The sequence below is a fragment of the Artibeus jamaicensis genome, unplaced genomic scaffold, assembly GCF_021234435.1.
Source record: "Artibeus jamaicensis isolate MK-2021 breed Jamaican fruit bat unplaced genomic scaffold, CSHL_Jam_final scaffold_537, whole genome shotgun sequence".
NCBI classification, from domain to species: Eukaryota; Metazoa; Chordata; class Mammalia; order Chiroptera; family Phyllostomidae; genus Artibeus; species Artibeus jamaicensis.
Window position 1 is genome coordinate 21,867,881 of NW_026522047.1, and position 19,372 is coordinate 21,887,252.

A 19,372-nucleotide genomic window follows, 5' to 3' on the forward strand; every position below is an offset into this window, starting at 1 on the left:
TAGATATTGTACGATGTTATTTTTCATAGGCTTTGAATCTTAACTTCCCCCCCTTGTCAGCAGCCTAACAGAATGTGCAATTCCTTTTACCTAGTAGCACCAGCCATTTGGGCAAAGAGGCCAAGTTTATCCGTAGCTTCTAGGTCGTCTTGGGAAAGTTATTGATCAGAAGATTCAGCAGTTTAATAAGTGACCTTAGTTTCCCCTGGAGGTCAACCTGGGTGCTCCCATTTTTGAGAAGGGAAAGAAATGAGTGACCTGCTCCAATGAGTGGGCACCCAAAGACCGGATGCAGGAGTTGCGTCAAGGTCCCCCAGGGGAGCCTTTGAACCTGCCCAAATGGCTTTCTGGAATCTGAAAACAATTCCTGTAGAGTCCTTTATTGCAGTTTTGATTATTTCACGCTGATGAAATCAGCTTATTGTGACAGGGAAGAGACCGTGCCAAAAAAAAAAGTCTTTATCTTTGCCTAAAGTAGAATAACTGTGACTTGTTAAAAGCCTGCATGTGAATAAACGTGGGGGTTTGTGTGAGTCATAGTCTCCATGACTCCCCTGTTGTCCCCTCTGCCCCCGTCCCTGCCCCAGCCTGCAGAATTGGCCCCTCTGGTTTCCTTATGGTGCCTCTACCCAGCCTGTCACACAGGACAAAGGTCTTGGAACCAATAAGTGGCTTCTGTAGACCCTGTACCGGAGCACACGGATCACAGGGCCCCCGTCTTTATGAGGCCCTTGTGCAGGGTTCCCTCCTCTGCTCTCCCTCCCACAGACAAGGTTTAACCTTCCGACTGCGCCCAGCAGGCAAGTCGGCGCCCTGGGCAAGGAGCCTCCTCCCTGAGATGCTCTGTGAAGAGGGCGTGCTTGTCAGGGAAGAACGCAAAGCTAGAAAACATGTTCAAATCTTTGATAGTCGGGAGTGAGGGAGGAATAAAAACGTACAAACATCTAGCATTTTCTCTGCTTCCCCTTGTTTATACTCCTCTTAAACTGCAAATGTGATGTGACTTTGTGACCCCAGACTTGGGAGAATAAGAATCCACATTGAGCCCTGGCTGGTGCAGCTCAGTGGTTGAGTGTCGGCCTGAGAACCAAAAGGTTGCTGGTTCGATTCCCAGTCCCGCACATGCCTGGATTGCAGGCCAGGTCTCCAATGTGGGGCATGTGAGAGACAATCACACACTGACGGTTCTCACCCTGTCTTTCTCCCTCCCTCCCCCTCTCTAAAAATAAATAAAAACAAAATCTTAAAACAAGAATCCACAGTGAAAGGGTATTTAACCCTGGGAAGAGAAATTGCTTTGTGTGTGTGTGAAGCTGTTTGTAGCATAAAAATAATTCCATTGCACACAAAAAATAATACCGAGTGAATTAAAAAATAAAGTCCTGTGAGTGAATTAAAGTCCCGTGTTCAATCGTGTGTTCCCCTGCACCCCTCCTTCCCCGAGTAAAACAGACGCCCGGGGCAGCACTGCCCATCACGCACCTCACAGGACACAATCCAACACCTAGAACTCCCGAAATCCGTTTACCTGCGCCTCCAACAAAGGGGCGTGGGGGACATGGGGGACGTGGCGGGGAGCAAGCCTACGTCTTTACTTAGAAAACCAGAAATTAAAAGCAAAGTCATTTGCTCTCTTCTCTGGCCTAGTCCCAAGAAATCACAACCAATAGAAAAATACTTTGTGCAGATAAATGTTAAACTCTTTTAGGACCTAATATGCAATTTAACACCAAAAGTTGATCATAGGCACAAAAACATTTGATAAAAGGAACTTAGATATGCGAAGGGAAAGTTTTTCGTCCATTTTAAACTGCAAATGGCTGAATGGTCAACACCACCTTCCTGAGTTTCCCCAGAGGGGCCCGCCAGTTGGAAGGGACAGTGAAGAGAAGCCCTGGGTTTACCCGCAGCCTCCGGTCTTTCAGCCTCAGCCTGGTCAGGCCCCCAGAGAGTGTCGCTGACCATGAGCTGCGTGTGTAGATTGGAATGGTCTTTGCGATCAAGGCCAGGCGAAATTTGCATAATGCTATTTCCACCAACAGGCTTACCCTCTTCACTTTTTCCAAAAGTGGTCCATTTTAATTATTTCTATAAGTCTATAAGTAACAGGCTCAAGAAATATTAAAATGCTAATTTGTATGAGCTCGTTTTACTGTTTGCTATCACACCCAAATATTCACCATATCAGTACAAAGGGTCGGTCCCTAACCGGGCCACTAAACTAAACACGAACTTGATTTCCAAGGAAAGCAGAGGGCGACACAAACTGCTGAGTCACCAACATGTCCTTTCACCTACGTCTGTGCGCGCTACGAAGCCTTGCACGGGATGGGCACCCAGTATTTCCCCGGAGACACACACACACACTGTGCAACGCTGCATACCGATGCTGTTGATTCCCTGGATTGCTGTTTGCACACTCCCTGCACTGCGTGTGTTGTGACTTCAAATTTCTGTTTGCTCTTCTAACTGAGAAGGGTAAACGATTCGAAAACAGTTCAAACCAGTAGCCGAAGAGAGTGACACCTGACATACTCTTTAACTTAATTCCTTTTATCGAGACTCACAGTTTTTTGATGACGGGTAGTAGAAAGAAGTGGTATGCTTTTAGGTTGTATTGTAAAGCTGTTTTCCTCCTAAAAATTTGAATAACAGACAGACGCCACATTTACATCTAACACCAATCCGTTTCCCAGGCACTATACTAATTGCAAACTGAAAAAGGGCCTGGCTGGCAAGGGCCTCTCAGTGACAGGTCAGTGATCTACATGCACCGTGGGTTTGAACTGCGCGGGTTCACTCACATGCGGATTTTCCCCCCAGTAAGTACTATAAATGTATTTTCTTTATGATTTCTGTAATAACATGTTCTCTCTCTAGCTTACTTTACTGTAAAAATACAGTACGTAATATGTATATGAAATACAGGCTCATTGACTATTTTGTCAGTGTGGCTTTCGGTCAGCAGGAGACTATTAGTCAAGTTTTGAGGGAGTCAAAAGTTACATGTGGATTTTCACCTGTGTGGGGATTGGCGCCCCTCACCCCTGTGCTGTTCAGATACCAGCTGCAGTTCCCTTTCCTTGGTCTCCTCTTCCATCCCGGCCTTCAACACACACACACACCTTAGAAGGGAGAAAATGGGTAGTTTGCTCTATGGAAAGGTAGACAGGCAGGGACAGGGTCATCAGGTGTCTACTTACCTCACTCCCGTACACCGGGTAAGGGTTGTCTGTAATCCCCCTGCCCTCACACAAATCAGGAGCTATTGCAGGCAAAGTACCTGTACTTATTCTGGCAAAAGACCTGCTGACGATGCTGCAGGGACAGTCTCATGACGTGTGAGAGCATTTCCTATGTGAAACTTTCCGAAACCACTACACAGCATCCAGGAAAAAGTATCTCCTCCTAATGACCAGAGCCTAGTCTTCTTATTTTTTTTATTTCTTTTTTACTATATTTAAAGGCAACCTGCCGTTTAAATGTCTGAGCTTGTAGAAATAAGACATCATTTTGTCAGTTCAAAGTTGTTTGGAAAATTATAGTAATACAGTGTCTGCGTTTTGCCCGTGAGATATTTGATGCAAATTTGCATTCATAGTGATGGCAATGATTCTACTTATTTTGTTTATTCTACAGCTATAATCTAAATCTGAACGACTGGTCTCATCAGATAAGTTTTAAGAAGGATAAAGATTAAGTAAACCTCAATCTATATGGGGTGGGGCATCAAACATCAGTTTGATGCCATGGCTTCTCGACTTTTTGCATATGATCAAGTATAAAAATCAGTTTGATGCCACACTCCTACGCCAGAGGGATCATATCGGTGTGTCCACTGTGGATGGGAGAGGGCCACCAGAGCCAGCTCATATCCTGGACTTGTTCCTTAAGCAAATAGCCTATTTTAGAACTGTAAGCCTGTTACCCTTTAGGGTGGGTCCTGAAATTTAATTCATTTTTGTTTGAGTCTTTGCTCAGTGGTTCCTAATGACGGATTCAAAATACTTGATGCAGGAAACTGAAAGCTCCTCGAGGCTGAAGAGCTGAAGCTTGAAGAAAGAAAATGAATTGGCCAAAGGAAAGGGAACAGTCTGGAAAAGACAGCTGGGAGAGGGAAAAGCAAGCTGCAAACAGAGAATTCTTCTGCAGGCCTGGGGCTGGCGCCTGCGAGGCCTGTTGCCCGGGCCACATGAAGCTGCTAACACAGTCTCTGAGAGGTCTGGCTGGCTTGCAAAAGTGTAAACCAGCCACACTGACCGCTGCTCAAGAGCCCCACAGTAGCAGCGGCAGCCACCTCCAAGCCACAGATTCCAGGGGCTGGGCTGAATTTGGGCACACTTGGCCTCAGAAGTCTGTTTAGCCTTCCTCCCAGACAGAGTGAGCACATTGCTGGGAATGGCTGCTCTGAACTCCCAAGCACAAACTTGGGTGAATTGAGGGTGTGGTTAACAATCATTATACTAAGAGATAAAGAATAAATTGTCCTCCAGATCTGCAGCCTTTGATCAATCCATTGAGACGCTAAGTCTATTTGAGAGTCGTGTTCTGCTCTATTCAAGCACTTCTTGGCCACCGAATAGGCACAGCATAGAAGATAAGAGTCAAAACATACGCCACATGCTGGTTGGGTGGGATGGGATGCTCCAGCCTGTGGGGAGATGCAGGTAGGGAGCTGCCTGAGAGACTGAGGAATGCCACTTTGTCCTGTGGGGACATATATGAACCTATAGAAGGTTTTGAACAGGTAAGTAATGGGATGAAATCACATTTTTAAAGTTACTGAACTGACAACAGAATCAGAACAGAAGAAGAAAGGATGTTGAAGTGGATGCAGGAGTCCAGTTTAACTGCTCTAAGCTAGGATACAGAATGTAGGGTTTCTAGGCCTGTTGTGATGCCCTGACTCATGGCCAATAGCAAGAAAATATCGGTTTCCCTTTCTTTTAATTGGGGCTAGTGTGGTGGCAGTGAATATAAAGCACAGATGTGAGAGAGAGTACTTGATTGAGGAAGGGCTCAACTTTAGCAAGTACTTGGATACAAGGAATTTACAAGAGAGAACCAGAGGAAGGCTGGGTTTTAAAATTTTAAAAATCAGGTCTTAAGTAAGGGGTGCAGACATGAAGAGTACTTGTTTTGAGAGAACAGATGAGTTGAATTTGGACACCGCATTTGGATTTGAGATATTACAGGGACGATAGATTCAAGAGTCCCTACATAGTGGACTGGTTTTCATGCTCCTGATTTTCCCTGGACACATACCTGCTGTTGTGTTTGCAAGCTTTTTTTTTTTAATTGTTTTTTCTTTAAAAAGCTCCCTCAAGAGGTTTGCAAGCTTCAGGCCCCCCCAAAATCTGGACCTGTCCAGGTTGAAGTCAGAAGGCACTCCCATAGGATAATGGGAGATGAAGGGTTGGAAAAATCCAGTGACTGTCCCCCAAGGACCAGATGGGTCAGCAGAGGAGGCCAGAGAGGCAGAGAAGAGGCCTGCAGGCCAGGATGCTGCAGGGAGATCAAAGGAATGTGGGCTGAGGACGGGTCACTGGACTTGACCTCCCAAAAAAGTGACTGATTTTAGAGCACATATTCGGTATGCGGGGGAGGGGTAGAGTCCAGGTTGCAGGGGGGCTTAAGGAGTGGGCAGTGTGCAGTGGACACAGACTTCTCATCTAGGAGGCTGACATATGGAAAAGGAGAGGATGTCATTCCACTCCTTGTTTTTGATGTTCTGTCTTTTAACTGTTGCCTCCATAGTCACACTGACTGCTCCTTGGGACCGATATTAACTCCCTGAGCATGGTGCTGTCTTTCTCTTCTATTACATTTCCCACCGCTGGAGATTTTCTGTGGTCTAAGGAGGATCGATTTCTCTTCACGGTTAGTGTAAGCCTAGTTAACCTCTAAGAAATGGGCTATTGGCTGGGATGGATTTTGTTGTGGAGATTTGTTTCTTTTGTTTTTTACTCTACTAGTTTTTCTTTTTCTACCCACACAGAGGTCAGAATTCTGCCCTGGAAGTCCAGGGGCTGAGGACTAGGGTGGAGAGGGTGAAGTCACGGGGCTGGAGTAAAAGCAAGAGTCTGTTATCTGGGCTCTGGAGTCAAAGGTAGCAATGACTTCATCCCCGGGGAGGGCGCCTCCCCGCCCTGCAGCTGATTTCCGACCAGCTGGCTTGTCAGAGGTTTCCTTGGACTACTCCTTTCCCACTGGTTGGCGTCACATGTCACTTTGAAAAAAGATGCGATTAATCTGTCCTTCCCTTTCCTCCTGTGAAGAGCCTTTCCCAGACGTCGTCTGTTCGTGCAATCGGACTTGAATGTAACCAAAAGGTTCCTGTTATAGTCGCCATTGAGAATTAAAGGAAGCTCCGCCCGGCTGGGATTAGGCTACTTGGGCTGGGACAGTGCACCCAAGTGCTGCCTAGCGCTTCGGGGAGAAACAAGCCGGAGGCAGAGTATGGTCCGGCGCACATTTGGGTGTGCGCGCGGAGTGTGTGCGTGCAGGGGTGTGCGCGCGCGTGTACACAGGGGAGAGTGCCAGGGAGGCCACCGCAGAGGCTCCTTTGTGGGAAGGCTCCGGCTGGTTCAGAAGCCAGCTTGGAGTTTCCCCTTTGCTGGTTCCACGAGGACACCTGGCTCTTTGGCAACTGTCCGTACATCTCCGTCCCCCGCCGTCCCTACTTCCCTGGGTGGCCGACCACCGGGACCTACAGGGAGCAGCGTGCTGAGCGTCTACTCTCAGGCCCCCAGGGCCCCGCGCAGGTGGAGGTGAGCGCCGCAACGCGCTCGCGCGACGTCGGCGTCGGGAGGGTGGGAGGGGGATGGGGCCAAGCAGGAAGGGGCGTGCTGGCCTGGCGGGCTGGGAGCTCGCTGCATTATTACCTGCGGCAGCGCGGAGCCCCGCCCCGCGCCCGCCGTCCTGCCCCCTCGCGGTCCAGAGCAGCTCAGGCTGCACTGACAGGGGAAGAGGCCGCAGCGCCAGGAACTCCGAGCGCGCGCGCGGGGAATGCGGGTCGCGGGTGAGTGTCAGCCGTGCGGCCAAGGCAGAGGCGATTGCTGCTCCGGAGCCACAGGGACCCGGTGGGTCCCTGCTCCCGAGAGCGGAGATCACCCAGGACCCCGGGCTGGGGTGCTGAGTCTCGGCTGCCTTAGAGCCTCAAGGGGAAGGCTCCGGACGTTGGAGCTCCCTACACCCAGCCAGGTGACTTTGGCGACCGCACTTCCCGGGCCGCTGAGTACAGCGATCGGTCCCTTGAGGCAAGAAAGCGCGTGTCTGGACCCGAGTCCGGAGAACTACCTAGGTCGCGGGCCGCCTCCGGGTTGGACCTGGGAGGGCAGATTTTACTTAAGTTGCTAAGTCTCTTGGATAAACTGCGCCCCCACTGGATTCCCACCTGCCCAAGAGCGCACAATTGAGGGGCGCCGCGCCGGGTCCCTGGACTTGCCCGTCTGACAGTGGGTGCGGGGTTGGCGAGGACCGAGAACGTGACGGCTGTAGCTCTTGCACACTCGCTCTGGCCGTGCGAAGTTCAGGTTAGAAGGTGCCCCCTGCACTTGTAGAAGTTTGGCGGGGGGAAGCGGGTGGGCTGGCGGGTCAGCTCCAGCCGCTCCCGTGCCCCAGCCTGAGGACAGCGGGCTCCGGGTTTAATTCTCCGACCAAACACCAGGAGTCTCCCTCTACGGTTTTTCTAGCCGGTTGTTCCCGCTGTCTTTAGCTGAGCCGCAGTGCGGCGTTGAGGCTTTCTTCCTTGCGCCCGGGACCCCAACCTCGGAGGTGAGGGGGTGTCGCCTCCGAGGTGTAAGGAGGGGACGAAGCCCATGTCTAGGAACAAGGTGACCTCCCTTTTAGATTTAAGCACAGACACCCTCCCCAGTTAGTTCCTTCCTCCGGGTTCTGGGAGCTTTGTGCGATTGAGGGGGCGGCGGGGCGAAGAGGGCACTGGAGCCCAGGCACTCGGGATGAAGGGGCGGCGTCTGGCGACCCCCGGTCCCTCCTCGACCCTCCAGTAGTACGGGCACCCGGGGGGGGGGGCTAAATGGTGCTGCGGCTGCTCTAGTTGTTTCTGCGGGAGGTGAGGCTCACGCTCCCGGCAGGCAGAGGATCTGGCCCTTCCTGGGCACCGGCCCTGTAGTCCCCGCTGGTCCCTGCACGACCCGCACAGCAGGCAGCGGCCCCTCCCCGGCGCGCGCCCTCCCGGGGCCGCCGCAGACGCTGCGCGGCGCGTGTGGGCGTCTGCCTGCGCCTCCAACCGGCCACCCCGCCCTCCTGCCGCGGGTCCAGATAAGGACACCTCCGAGGGCTCGCGTGCTGCCCGCGGGGACCTCCCACTCCCTTCGGTCCTGCTGCTGCCGGACGCGGAACGGGGCTCCCTGGGGATTCCGTCGGACGCCGCTATTTGCACGCCGAGGGCCAGGGGCTCCCCACGCTCTCTGAGGCTTTTGTGCGGTCAAGCCGGTGGCGCTTTGGTGAGTGGTCCGGGCGAGGTTGGGGGTCGTAGCGGACTGCTGGCCAACGCAGAGACTTAGGGAACTGCTATGCATCCAGACTTGAAAGAAATCTCGGCCCCGATGTCCTCCCGAATTGCTTCGGGAACTAGTCGTTTTCAAACGTGTGTTGTACAGAAACTGTTCGGCGATCTGTGACCCCCTCCACTGACCCACAGATGTCTGCCTGGAATGAGTAGCCTGCCTGCGCTTCCTTCCTTCTCTCTAGAGCATCCTTTGGCGCTGATTGTGTGTGTTTCCTCGGTTTTGGGACACTGAGAGAAACCGAAAATGCACATTCAAAACCAGACGTTCTTTCTCAGCTCTCAGGGTGTTGCCCTCCCGGGCATCTCTGTGAAATGTTTATGTTTTGCTGCAGATTAAACACGCTGGCTGGAAACAGTCTTCGTTGCCAGCTCTGGTTCGACTGTTTGGTTGACACTCCGTGTTTAATAAAGGTATTGAAAGGTAGACGGTGGGGAGGAGCCTGTTCCCAGTGAAGTGGAGTGAGAGCAAAAATTCCGTATTTTAGAATTGCCTGTACTCTCCCCAGCCTTTCCTTTCCCTCAGATGAAACAGGGCTATGAGTTCCTCTGCCTCTTCTCTCCAAATCTGACATGTTGTGCCTCCCTTTGTCAGCAGAAGGGTGTGGGCCAGCCCTTCCTGCTCCCACCTCATCTGTGACACATGTCAGGCATCAGGTAGAAGGGTTTTCTGGTGTGGCCTTTCCTTGGCGTTTGCTTTTGATGATTGCTGACCTAGTGGTGAGCGACCAGCTAGCAGCAAGGACCCAGTAAACTGTCCTTCAGGAAAACTCTGAGCTCTCAGCTGACTTTCAGGAACATGTTTTCCTCCTAGATACTCAGAAATAAAGCACACGCACTCTTCCCTCCCGCCCTCTCTGTTCAAGAGAAGAGCGCTTGGGCTATGTTTCTGACACCAAGAGCAAAGTAATGGGGTTGTTTAGGCAGGAGAGTTTAGGAAGTGGGCAGAGGGCTCCTTTGGAGACCCCAGGAACATTCTTATTTTAAGACCTTTTGTTTGCTGATGAGCCAGAGGCCAAGAGCATGGTCCCACTGACCCCTTATTAAAAATTCACACAGTTAGAAGATGCTCAGCTGAGCTCCAGCCTCCCCAGGAGTGTCCGTCACTTAGACTCACCTGTGCCAGGTAGTGATTAGCACGCAGGGGACTTCAAGTTCTCATCTTCAGAGCCTTACCGTGACCGCTGTCCATTTTACTCAGAGAGGGACGTTTGTCAGCCTGAGCAGCCACCCTTCCTGCCACCAAGGCCCCCAGCCCGTAGGTGAGATGTTAAATACAAGCCTGTCTCTGTCCGTCTGCCCAGAGGAGATTGATGGATACTTGACATTTTCCAGACAGAGCCAAGGCTAGTTCTGGTGTCCCGGCTGGCAGTCGCCAGCCGTGAGAAATGGCAGTGTCTTTAGATTGCCTGTGTTCTCCTCTCGTACTTGGGGCATACACGTTTCCTTCTTTACTGGCGATAGTACCAAAGTAAATTCAGTGTTCTTTGTGTGGCGTCTGTTTTCATGCCTGCCGAGACCGTGGAAAGGGTTAGATGCCCAGCCGCACTCTTTTTCCTACCTCTGTCCGATGTGAGAAATCCTGGCCAAGGAGGAAGCCCTGTTGAACCCCTGTTGACGCCAATGATAAAAGAATCAGGATCTTAGCTAATCACCACTGGACAACGTACTCATTAGAAACTGTCAGGGGCCTAAGAGTCTTGTATGTTCCCCTGGGAGAAAATCAGCCGAACAACATACCAGAAACAATGTTGTACATTTTCTTTTGTTCCTTTAGCTTTTTCAAACAACATTTTTTAATCCTCACCAAAGGGTATGTTTATTTACTTTGTTTTTTATTTTTTAGAGAGAAAGGAAGTGTGTGGGGGGTAGGGGCAAAGACGGAAACATGGATGTGAGAAACATCAGTCATGTGCCTCCTATACGTGCCCTGACCTGGGAGTGAGCCCACAGCCTAGGTATGTGCCCTGACCAGGAATCAAACCTGCAACCCTTTGGTGTATGGGACCATGCTCCAACCAGCTGAGCCACCTGGCCAGGGCTGAAATAATATTCTTTCTCAAGCTGGGGTGGGGGGGGTAGAATCATGCCAATGCACAGCTAACGCGTGTTATGTATTCCTCTGACAAGCTTTTATTTGCTGCTTACCCTGTGTAATGTGTAATACTGAAAAGAGACTTGCATCTGTTCGAGGTTCGGTGTTGGAAGACAGAGCTGCTGCGCGGCTCGGGGGTGTGTGGTCTTCCCCACTCTTTATTAGAGTCTCTGCATTTGCTGGGAGAGGTTTAGGGGCACATCTGTGCGTGTATTTACTCAGCACCGAGTGAGTTATTGCTTTCTAGGATGGAGACTTTTTTTTAGCTTATCACCATTCTTAACAGGGATAATCTATAAACAAGACGACATACTTGGAATTGAAGGATTAGCAACTCTTCTCTACGTAATTAGTGAATTGGAGGACCAGAACTCCTGTAGACAGGAGATAGTTCATGTACAGAAGTATTTTAAAGTATGTGAGGCTAAACTGTCAAGATTACCTGTGCTGTCTTGAAAAAAGAAGAGTTCAAATGTAACTATAAACTGTAATTGACAGTGAGTCATTTTCCTTAGCGGTGCCAACTATGAACACAGCCTAGTTGTCCCCCTAATGATAATTATGAAAACTCCTTTTAAAAGCCAGGTAAGCCACAAGCGGGCTTGGATAAATATTTTTCATTTTACCTTTAAAAATATTGCCCAGTGGTGATGGCTGCACAGCAGTGTGTGTGAATGTACTTAGTGTCGCTGATGTAACTTAAACGTGATGAAAATGGTAAAGAAAATGTTATTCAGTTAATGACTGGAAATGCGATTTTCTTATCACTTATGATTTTCAGGACTTAAATATTCAAACATTTAATAAAAACATGGGTTCTTGATAGAGATAACTCAATATACAGTCACCGAGTATTAAAAAAGGATAAGTCTCCAAAACCTAGAAGCTTAGAGAGCAGGGAGTGGAACTATTAAAGGTTTCTAGCTCTCTGAGCACTTTACCTATAAACCCAACACATATTCTGAAGCAAATGTAATGCCTGAGAAGAGAAAAAGAAATCATATGTACCTGTGACACCAGTTGTTAATAATAGCTGATTATATACAGACATCCAGGGAGGCCTGCGCGTGTATTAGTTCCTGTATTCTTATCCACGCCCCTGAAACGGAATGTCCTTCTCTGATAGAAGAGGGGGTTGAAACGTAGGGTTAATAACCTGCCTCACCCCAGGTTGCACATCTGAGGAAAAGCAGTGTGTTTCTGGAATCTCCACTCTCATGTCCAGGGCAATCGGGCCTTTCCTGTGTGGTTCTGTGTAAAACATTTCATACCATTTGAGTTGGTGAGAGCAGACGGTTTACTCCTGTGTAGCCCAGTCTTGTCCGGCCACCGTGACTGTGTGTGCGTGAGTGTGTGTGTGAGTGCGTAAGTGTGTGTGAGTGAGCTCTGGCAGCGATGCTGTAAAAGGACAACCGCGCTCCACAGTCCAGTCTGAAACAGCCCTTCCTTGTGGCCCTTTACGACCTGGGGGAAACAGTCCCCCTTTCCACTCACCCACGCCGTCAGGCGCTCACTCTGCAGCCTGCACCGGGTCCCTTCTTCCACATTCCCACTTACCTGGGCTCACACCTGAAGGAATGGAGTTGTTTTAACCCCTCTCCCCACATCAGGTCCGTGCCCACCCAACACCAGAAACAAACATTTAAAGGTCAGTAAAAATGCAGGCCACTAAAGTCAGTGGGTGACTGTGTGTGTGGGTCGTTGGGGAACAAGTGGCAGGTTCTAATAGTGTCGCGGAAGACGCAGGTGGTTTCCGGAGAGCAGCTTAACTAGCATCCAGAGTGATAGCATCAGAAGCGATGGTAGAGGTCAGGTAATGGATCCCAACCTCCTAATTTTACAACGAGAAATTGAAGTCTAGTGAGGCGAAGAGACTGGTCTGAAACGGTAAGCGGTAAAGCTGGATTTAGAGTTGGAACCTTTAGTCTTCGTGTCTAGTGTTCTTTTCTCTATTTTCGGGGAAGCCATGTCACAAAGTAGAGCAGGAGCACAGTGACTCTGTCTCCCGGGAGATGAATTCGCCCTTTATTTTATTATCTCCAAATCCCTGCCTATTACATGCAGGGTGGAAGATGCCAACTGATTGGGAGGGGACATGTCCACCCTGGAGGAAGGCAGGGTCACGGACAGACACCTGACACTTCAGTCATTTGTATAATTTCCCTAGGGCTTGTGTATCCATTGTCCAGAGACACCGAGCCAGGTCGCAAACAAGTAGTTTATTCATAAAGTGAGCGATTCTTGCTGAACCTATGGTGGGTTCTCAGCAAATATGTGTTTTATTGATTGACAGAAGGTTTCCAAGTTGGATTTATTGCTGCTGTGTTGGCAGCGTTTCCAGGCAGTAAACCTCGGTTCACGTTTAAAAAAAGTATTAGTTCCTTTGAATGCTCTCTTGGATGGATTGCCCCGCATTGATTTTAACAGCCAGTTACTCTGGGGCGATTGCACTAGCTTCTGACGGGAAGAGCTCGCACGGGACTGTTTTCCTAGGCTGGTGGTAAAGTTGTTTTTTATCTTTGCAGGTGTGGAAGATGGCACACGGCACAGGGGCCTTTTTCTCCACCTGCAGACTAGCGGGTGAGCACGTATGACACACATTTGAGGTTTGTGTCTGCTACCCCAAAGTCAAGAAATTACCTCCTTGGAAGGCAACAATACTATGCATGTTATGAATTGTGTCTCCTTGGTCAGTGATAAAGAAAATGGGACTACCGCCACAGCAGCTGGATTCATGATTGAGCAGACGCCACCACCCCCTCCTCCTCCTCCACCACCCCCTCCACCTCCACCATGCCCATCACATTCAGCGGAAGGGTTTTCTCCCTCTCCGCCTCCCCCTCCCCCACATCCACTCCCCGAGGGGCCTCTGGGCCCTCCTCCTCCTCCAGGACTGCCCCCAACTTCTCATGTGAATGGCTACAGCCACATCGGTAAGAAAAAGCGGATGAGAAGCTTTTTTTGGAAAACCATTCCAGAGGAGCAAGTACGTGGCAAAACCAACATCTGGACCTTGGCAACCAAGCAGCAGCATCAGTACCAGATCGATGCGAAGACTGTGGAGGAGCTCTTTGGGCAGCAGGAAGATGCCACCAAGCCTTCCGTTTTCCGGAGAGGAGGACCTGTGAATTCGTCCTTCCGGGAAGCAAGAGAGGAGGTAAGAATGGGACGTGGTTCTGAGTTTGGGAGGGTACGGACCTTTCAAAACTTGCTAGAATCACTAAGGAATAGCATAATGCAAGGGAATGTGCTCTGGGAATGATTGAAATGGCCTTAGACGGTGAACTTGAGCTGAGTAGTAATGGAGTGTGGGGAGCCCGCATGCGGACCCTCCCAGGCATCTCGGTGGATTATGACCTCATGCAGAGAACACGCTCTCTGGGACCGAAGTCGTGGGCTCCTCAGCTCTGCCCTGTCTGCTCCTCTGCAGTTTCCCCTGGTGAGGCGCCTCTGCCGGAGTCCAGGACGATGTGTCTCCAGAGAAACAAACAAACAAACAAACAAACAAAAACCCAACTAACTCAGTCATCTGTGATGAACTGGAGCTTTCTGAGATAAAACGCCTTTTGTTAAACAGCATCATTCACTAATACATATCCTTCGGGTTTTAGTCTTAGTTTTTCTTACACTTTTTCTTGCACAAGTGTTTGGCGACGGCCTTTATTCCTCTAATATCTGAGTTGAATGATGGCCATTGTGGAAAAGAGATTTGCAGAGAGCCAAAGCGTGAAGCGATTTTCAGATGGACTTCCTAGGAAGCGTATTTTCAGTTAAGGTTCAGCTACTTTGAGAAGAAAACAAAGCAACGAGTCATAAGAAGTAAACCGGGAGCTCAGCATCCGATCACTATATATTAGATACACTGAGTCCAAAACGGCATTTGTGTAAACTCTCTGTGTAGAAACATGAGAGTAAAACTCGAAAAGCTTCCACTTGGTAGAAGAAATCATTAGGAAGCCAGGGATTAAAAAGAAAGAATGCTGCCTGCTTAAAAAAAAAAAAAAGAAGAGGTGGTGGGGTGGGGTAAGCAGCAGAAATGCATCATTTTTTAATCTGTGTAAAGGAGCCGAGAAAATAGGTCAGAGATGGAGCTGCTGAGATAAGCGAGTAGGCAGGGCTCTGGAATGAAGTAGCAGCTCCCTGCATTATTGAGTTCTTGAGCTGGCAATATTGACCTCTTTTCTGTCTGGCTCAGGAACGTGTTAATGTCTCTCCACAAATTCTCTTTGGGGGGCCTCGAAGCCATTGGTGTGGTGCCCTGTTGAAATAGCCAAGGGTCTATTTATTATAAAATACGGAGACTGCTGGGATTAGAATTCACTGTAAACTGTAACGTGAGTTTGAGAGGAAGTCTTCAGGATGAGCCTTAGTGCTGAACATACTCTGTCTCTGTTCTTTGCTTTATGCAAAGTCCTTTTACTTCTTGGCAGAGCCTTTCAGTATTGGAAGGGGCAAGAAGCCGTTTCCTAAGTTCGCTGGCCTTCGCCCAGCTTCCAGCGGAGGTTTCCTATTATACAGCAGGCGGTTTCTCACCATTGTTTCTGAGCTCTCTACTGCATTTCAAGAATTTTCAAGGAAACGGGATGGGCGCACGTGGGAAAAAAGTAATGTCTCAGGAGAGCACCGTGCTTCTGGGGAGGTGCCTGGCCTTTGTACATTGGGGAGATTTATTTTGCCACATGGTAATTCAAGGGGCGAGGAGGTACTTGCTGCTCTGTGTTGGTGAACTGAAGGGAGGATCAGGGCCCTGCAGAGAGGGAAGGATGAAGCAGGGAGTGTGGAGTCGTTTCCCACCCGTGGCAGAACAGAAATGTTCATTTTGAGGCCAGATCTAAAATTCAGGGGGAAGACAGGCTTTCCTCTCACCTCCCTCCACCTCTGTACTCTGGGTACAGCTTTACTTTGTTTTTTCTTTGACTTAAAAAAAATACTGAAAGCAAATCATTATGTTTTAAATTGTGGTAAAGTAGACCTGAACCATTCCCAAGTGTGCAGTTCAGGGCACTGAAACACTCCAGCTGTTGCACGGCCAGCATCACCCCCCAACCGGAGAAGTCTCATCTTGCAGCCTGCATTCCTGACCCCAGTAAACGGTAACTCCTCTGTGTCCCCCTCCTCCCAGCCCCAGGCAACCACCGTCCCCCCCCCTCCCCTCTCTGGGTTTGGCTACTCCGGGTGCTTTAAGTAAGTGCCACCACACAGCATTTGTCTTCTTGTGACTGGATTATCGCACTTTGCATAACATCCTCAAGCTTCCTCCACACTGTAGCGTGTCAGCGTGTGGAGGCTGGATGCCAGTCCATTGTCCGTGCGCCACACTGGTGTGCCCAGCCACCCGCCACTGGATGATTGGGTTATTTCCACCTTTTGGCTGTTGCAAACACTGCTGTTCTGGACAGGGTTTGCAATATCTTTTATTTTTAATACTTGTAGGTCCTAATCCGAGAGAGAACATTCTAGAGAGAAAAATGAAATCGCCGTAACTATGTACTTGAACAACTTAACTTTTCAATTCTTCAGTACTCAGGTAGGGTAAGTCGTTTAGGTAGATGGATTTAAGTGTGTATTACATAATATTGTCACATAGCAGGGTTATCCAGACTAATTCTCAATTTTGCATGCTGTCTCCAACATGGCTAGAAGTATTATATATACTTCTTCTTTCCAGTAAAGAATACAACACCTGCTGTTTTCATCCCTCGTTAGACTTTCTTCTAAAGCAGTTATAACTCAGCAGAGTGGTGGTCTGACAAGGACCAGTAAGAAATCTTCCAGTTCACTCTGTACAGTGAAGTTCAGGGTTGAAAGCAGCAGTCCTCACCACCTGCCTGTGGACGGGAGACCCGTCCTGAGCCTGGAGGCCTGGCGTTCCCAGCACGTCACCACACAGGCCATCATTTTGGAGGTTCACACGTGCCAAGGATCAGATTATGTCCCCTTGAAGCATAATAACCTCCTGCAGAAATGGCCTGCCGTTAGGTGGCTGGCTCACACTTTACAGGGCTTATAAAGCACTACAAATAAGCTCCATTATACTCCAGCGAAGAAGGTGCTGGAAGACAGGGAGGAGCTGGGTTTGGGTGTCACTGGCTTTAGGAAGAATAACACTTAAAGCAGTAAATTGGAACACTTAATAAAGGGGGAAGAGGTTATGAAATATTACCATCCTTGTATCTTTGTTACGTAAAAAGTAACTACAGGTGTTGCAATAATAAAGCTGTAATAAAGCGATTAGAAATACATTTCTATAACTGGAAGTAGTAATAAAAAGACTCAGCTCAAACTGTCCACCCTTCCCCGCCCCCACGTTGGCTGATGTCACCCCTGAGAAGTTCCCCGTCCAGGTGTTGCAGGTGCTGCTCAGCCTCCTTGGAGCCCCACACGGGGTCTGTACCTGTCTCCCTCTAGAACCTGAAATGCTCTTAAGGAAAGGACAGCCTCAGCCATTTGGTAGCCTTCAAAGAAATTAAAGGTAACTGAGCTGACAGAACTGAACCAAGGGAGCAGAGGGACCGTCTTACAAAGTGTCAGTCAGTAGGATAGATCAAAATTAGGATCACAAAGAAACCACAGTACGATGTATAAGGTCCGAGGATCTAAATGTGAAACGTGGGGGGCCACAGTTGATAACACTGTAGCGTATAATTGAAATTTGTTACGAGAGTAGAACTTAAATGTTCTTACCAACAGAGAGAGAGAATGGAAGGATGGAATATTGATTTTTCTAAATTTATAAGAGGTAATGTTTTATTCACCCACACTGTAATTCAGGTATCAGTCATTATTTTTCAACCCTTGTTAAGATCCCACTATTTTCTAAAATTCTGCGATGTGCTCATTCCAGAACTGCAGAACCAGGTAGTGGTGTTTTAAATATATTTGAAAGGAGGGAAAAAAACCCAAAACTTCAACTGGGTTTTCATTGCTCAACCTTCATAGTTGGAGGAAGAACACTTCCCAACTGACAGCCAACCAGAAATAAAAAAGGAAATGAAGAACCATCAAAACCCAAAAGCTAAGCCCATACCTGGGGATACAGGCTTTTCAGAATTTGACGTAAGATTGAAATAGCCACTGCCTACTATTAATTTCAGTGAGGATGCCTCCCTGACACATTGAAACAAAAGTGCTTTAAAATTTTCTCCGTTTAGCTGAAGACATTACACTAAGTGAAATAAGCCAGTCACAAAAGGACAAATCGTGTATATGATTCCATTTATATGAGGCACCCAGAGTAGTCAGATTCCTCGGGACAGAAAGGGGAAGGGTGGTGGCCAGGGGTGGGGGAGGGCAGTGATGGGCAGTGGGGTTTAGTGAACGGGTCCGGAGTTTCAGTACTGCAGGATGGAGGGTGCAGTGGGTGGATGGTGATGCTGGCGGCACAGCACGAGGACGTCCCGCCTGCCACTGAACTGTACACTTAAAAATGGTGACCGTGATAAACACTGCTAGGCGTGTTTCACTACGGCAGAAGACAAACGCTCCCTCTGCCTTTAGAGAATTCGGGAGGCAGATTTGCTGTGGATTGGTGCCCGGTGAAAAAGTATACACGTAGTAGAAGGAACTAGGAGAGCTTTGAGTTTTAACCAGAAAGGTGGGATAGCCGTGCATGTCGTTTATGAAGTGCACAGTGTATACTCTGGTCTCGGTGTCCCCAGGGGTGTTAGAACAGCCCCGGTGCCCCAGCCAACTGAGGGCAGACTGTGATTTCATAGCAAGCCCCCCCGCATCCCAGTGGGACATCCTCCAGATGGGATGAGTTGAGCACATACCTGCCAGTTAGTGTGTGGGTTGGCCAGGGGCGGTGAACTCCTCCACCAGCCTTTCTGGAAAGCTCAGGAGCTCTGTAGCTCACTGGCTGGACCCGCTGCTGCAGGCCCGGACTTCCCTGGGGCCCTGTCTGCGTGCACTGCAGATAGGGATTGACTGGAACTGATGAGGGAGGGGCCGGGTCAATTCATCCCTTGTCTTGGGACAGTTGTCTTAGCCCTTGGAGCCCACGAGTCTCGCTGGGGCCCATGGGTCAAGCCCCAGCAGTCCCACACACATTCATTTCTCTATTCCCAGGCTTATTGAGCTGGCCAGCATTTGGGAGCAAGATAAGCTAATTTACATGTGTAGTGATAACCCTCTTTGAAGGATTTCAACAAACACTTTATAACACTGCTTTAGAGGGATCCAGTGAGATAACCTAGGAGAAAGGCTACTCACACACTAGGCAGATCTGCGGGTGCTAGAGGGTGGGGCGGTCCCTGCAGTGTTATCAGTTGTCTGGTTTTCTGTTGTTTGGAGGAGGCGCTGGGCTGTTTTCCCTGTGAGGTGCTCGGTCACCGCCAGCCCAGGTTTTTCCCTACAAATACTGACGAATTCTCTTAGTGCCTGGTTTCTGAAGCCCTGCTTCAGGCTGTAGAGTGAGAGCTGTCCCAGCCTGTGGCTGCCCCTGGGTTGAGCATAAATAAGGAAGCCTCTTGGCTCCTGGAGGCTGTCTTAGCTGGCGAGATTTCTAGCCATCATCCCACACATATAACTCTGGGGTCACCAGGGGACTGGACCAACCCTGCGGGTGGCTTTCTCCGGGTCTGCCCCCATTTCTTGAGAAACATCCCAGTGTGAATACCAGGCTGGTGGGGGAACATTGGCCACTTCTCTGTATTCTTGCAGCTCACAGGACATAGAATGAAAAGGAGGCAGATACACCCAGGTGCATCTCAGTTCTAGTCATGTTGCTTTGGGGAAATGACAAAAAT

The 19,372-nt window shown here is 49.2% G+C and overlaps 1 protein-coding gene across 3 annotated transcripts in view; it reads left to right on the forward strand.

Moving 5' to 3' along the window:
- The first annotated feature begins 6,716 nt into the window (after positions 1-6,716).
- FHDC1 (FH2 domain containing 1) overlaps positions 6,717-19,372 on the forward strand; it is a 36,816-nt gene continuing 24,160 nt past the window's right edge. The window contains exons 1-2 of one of the 3 annotated variants that reach the window (XM_053658758.1): positions 6,717-6,770; positions 13,151-13,782. In XM_053658758.1, coding sequence (XP_053514733.1) covers positions 13,288-13,782 — 495 coding nt within the window. In that variant the 5' untranslated portion in view covers positions 6,717-6,770; positions 13,151-13,287. Of the gene's footprint in view, positions 6,771-6,958; positions 7,022-8,305; positions 8,469-13,150; positions 13,783-19,372 lie in introns of those variants that run through there. The other 2 variants (XM_053658757.1, XM_037168120.2) reach the window with 2 other exon arrangements.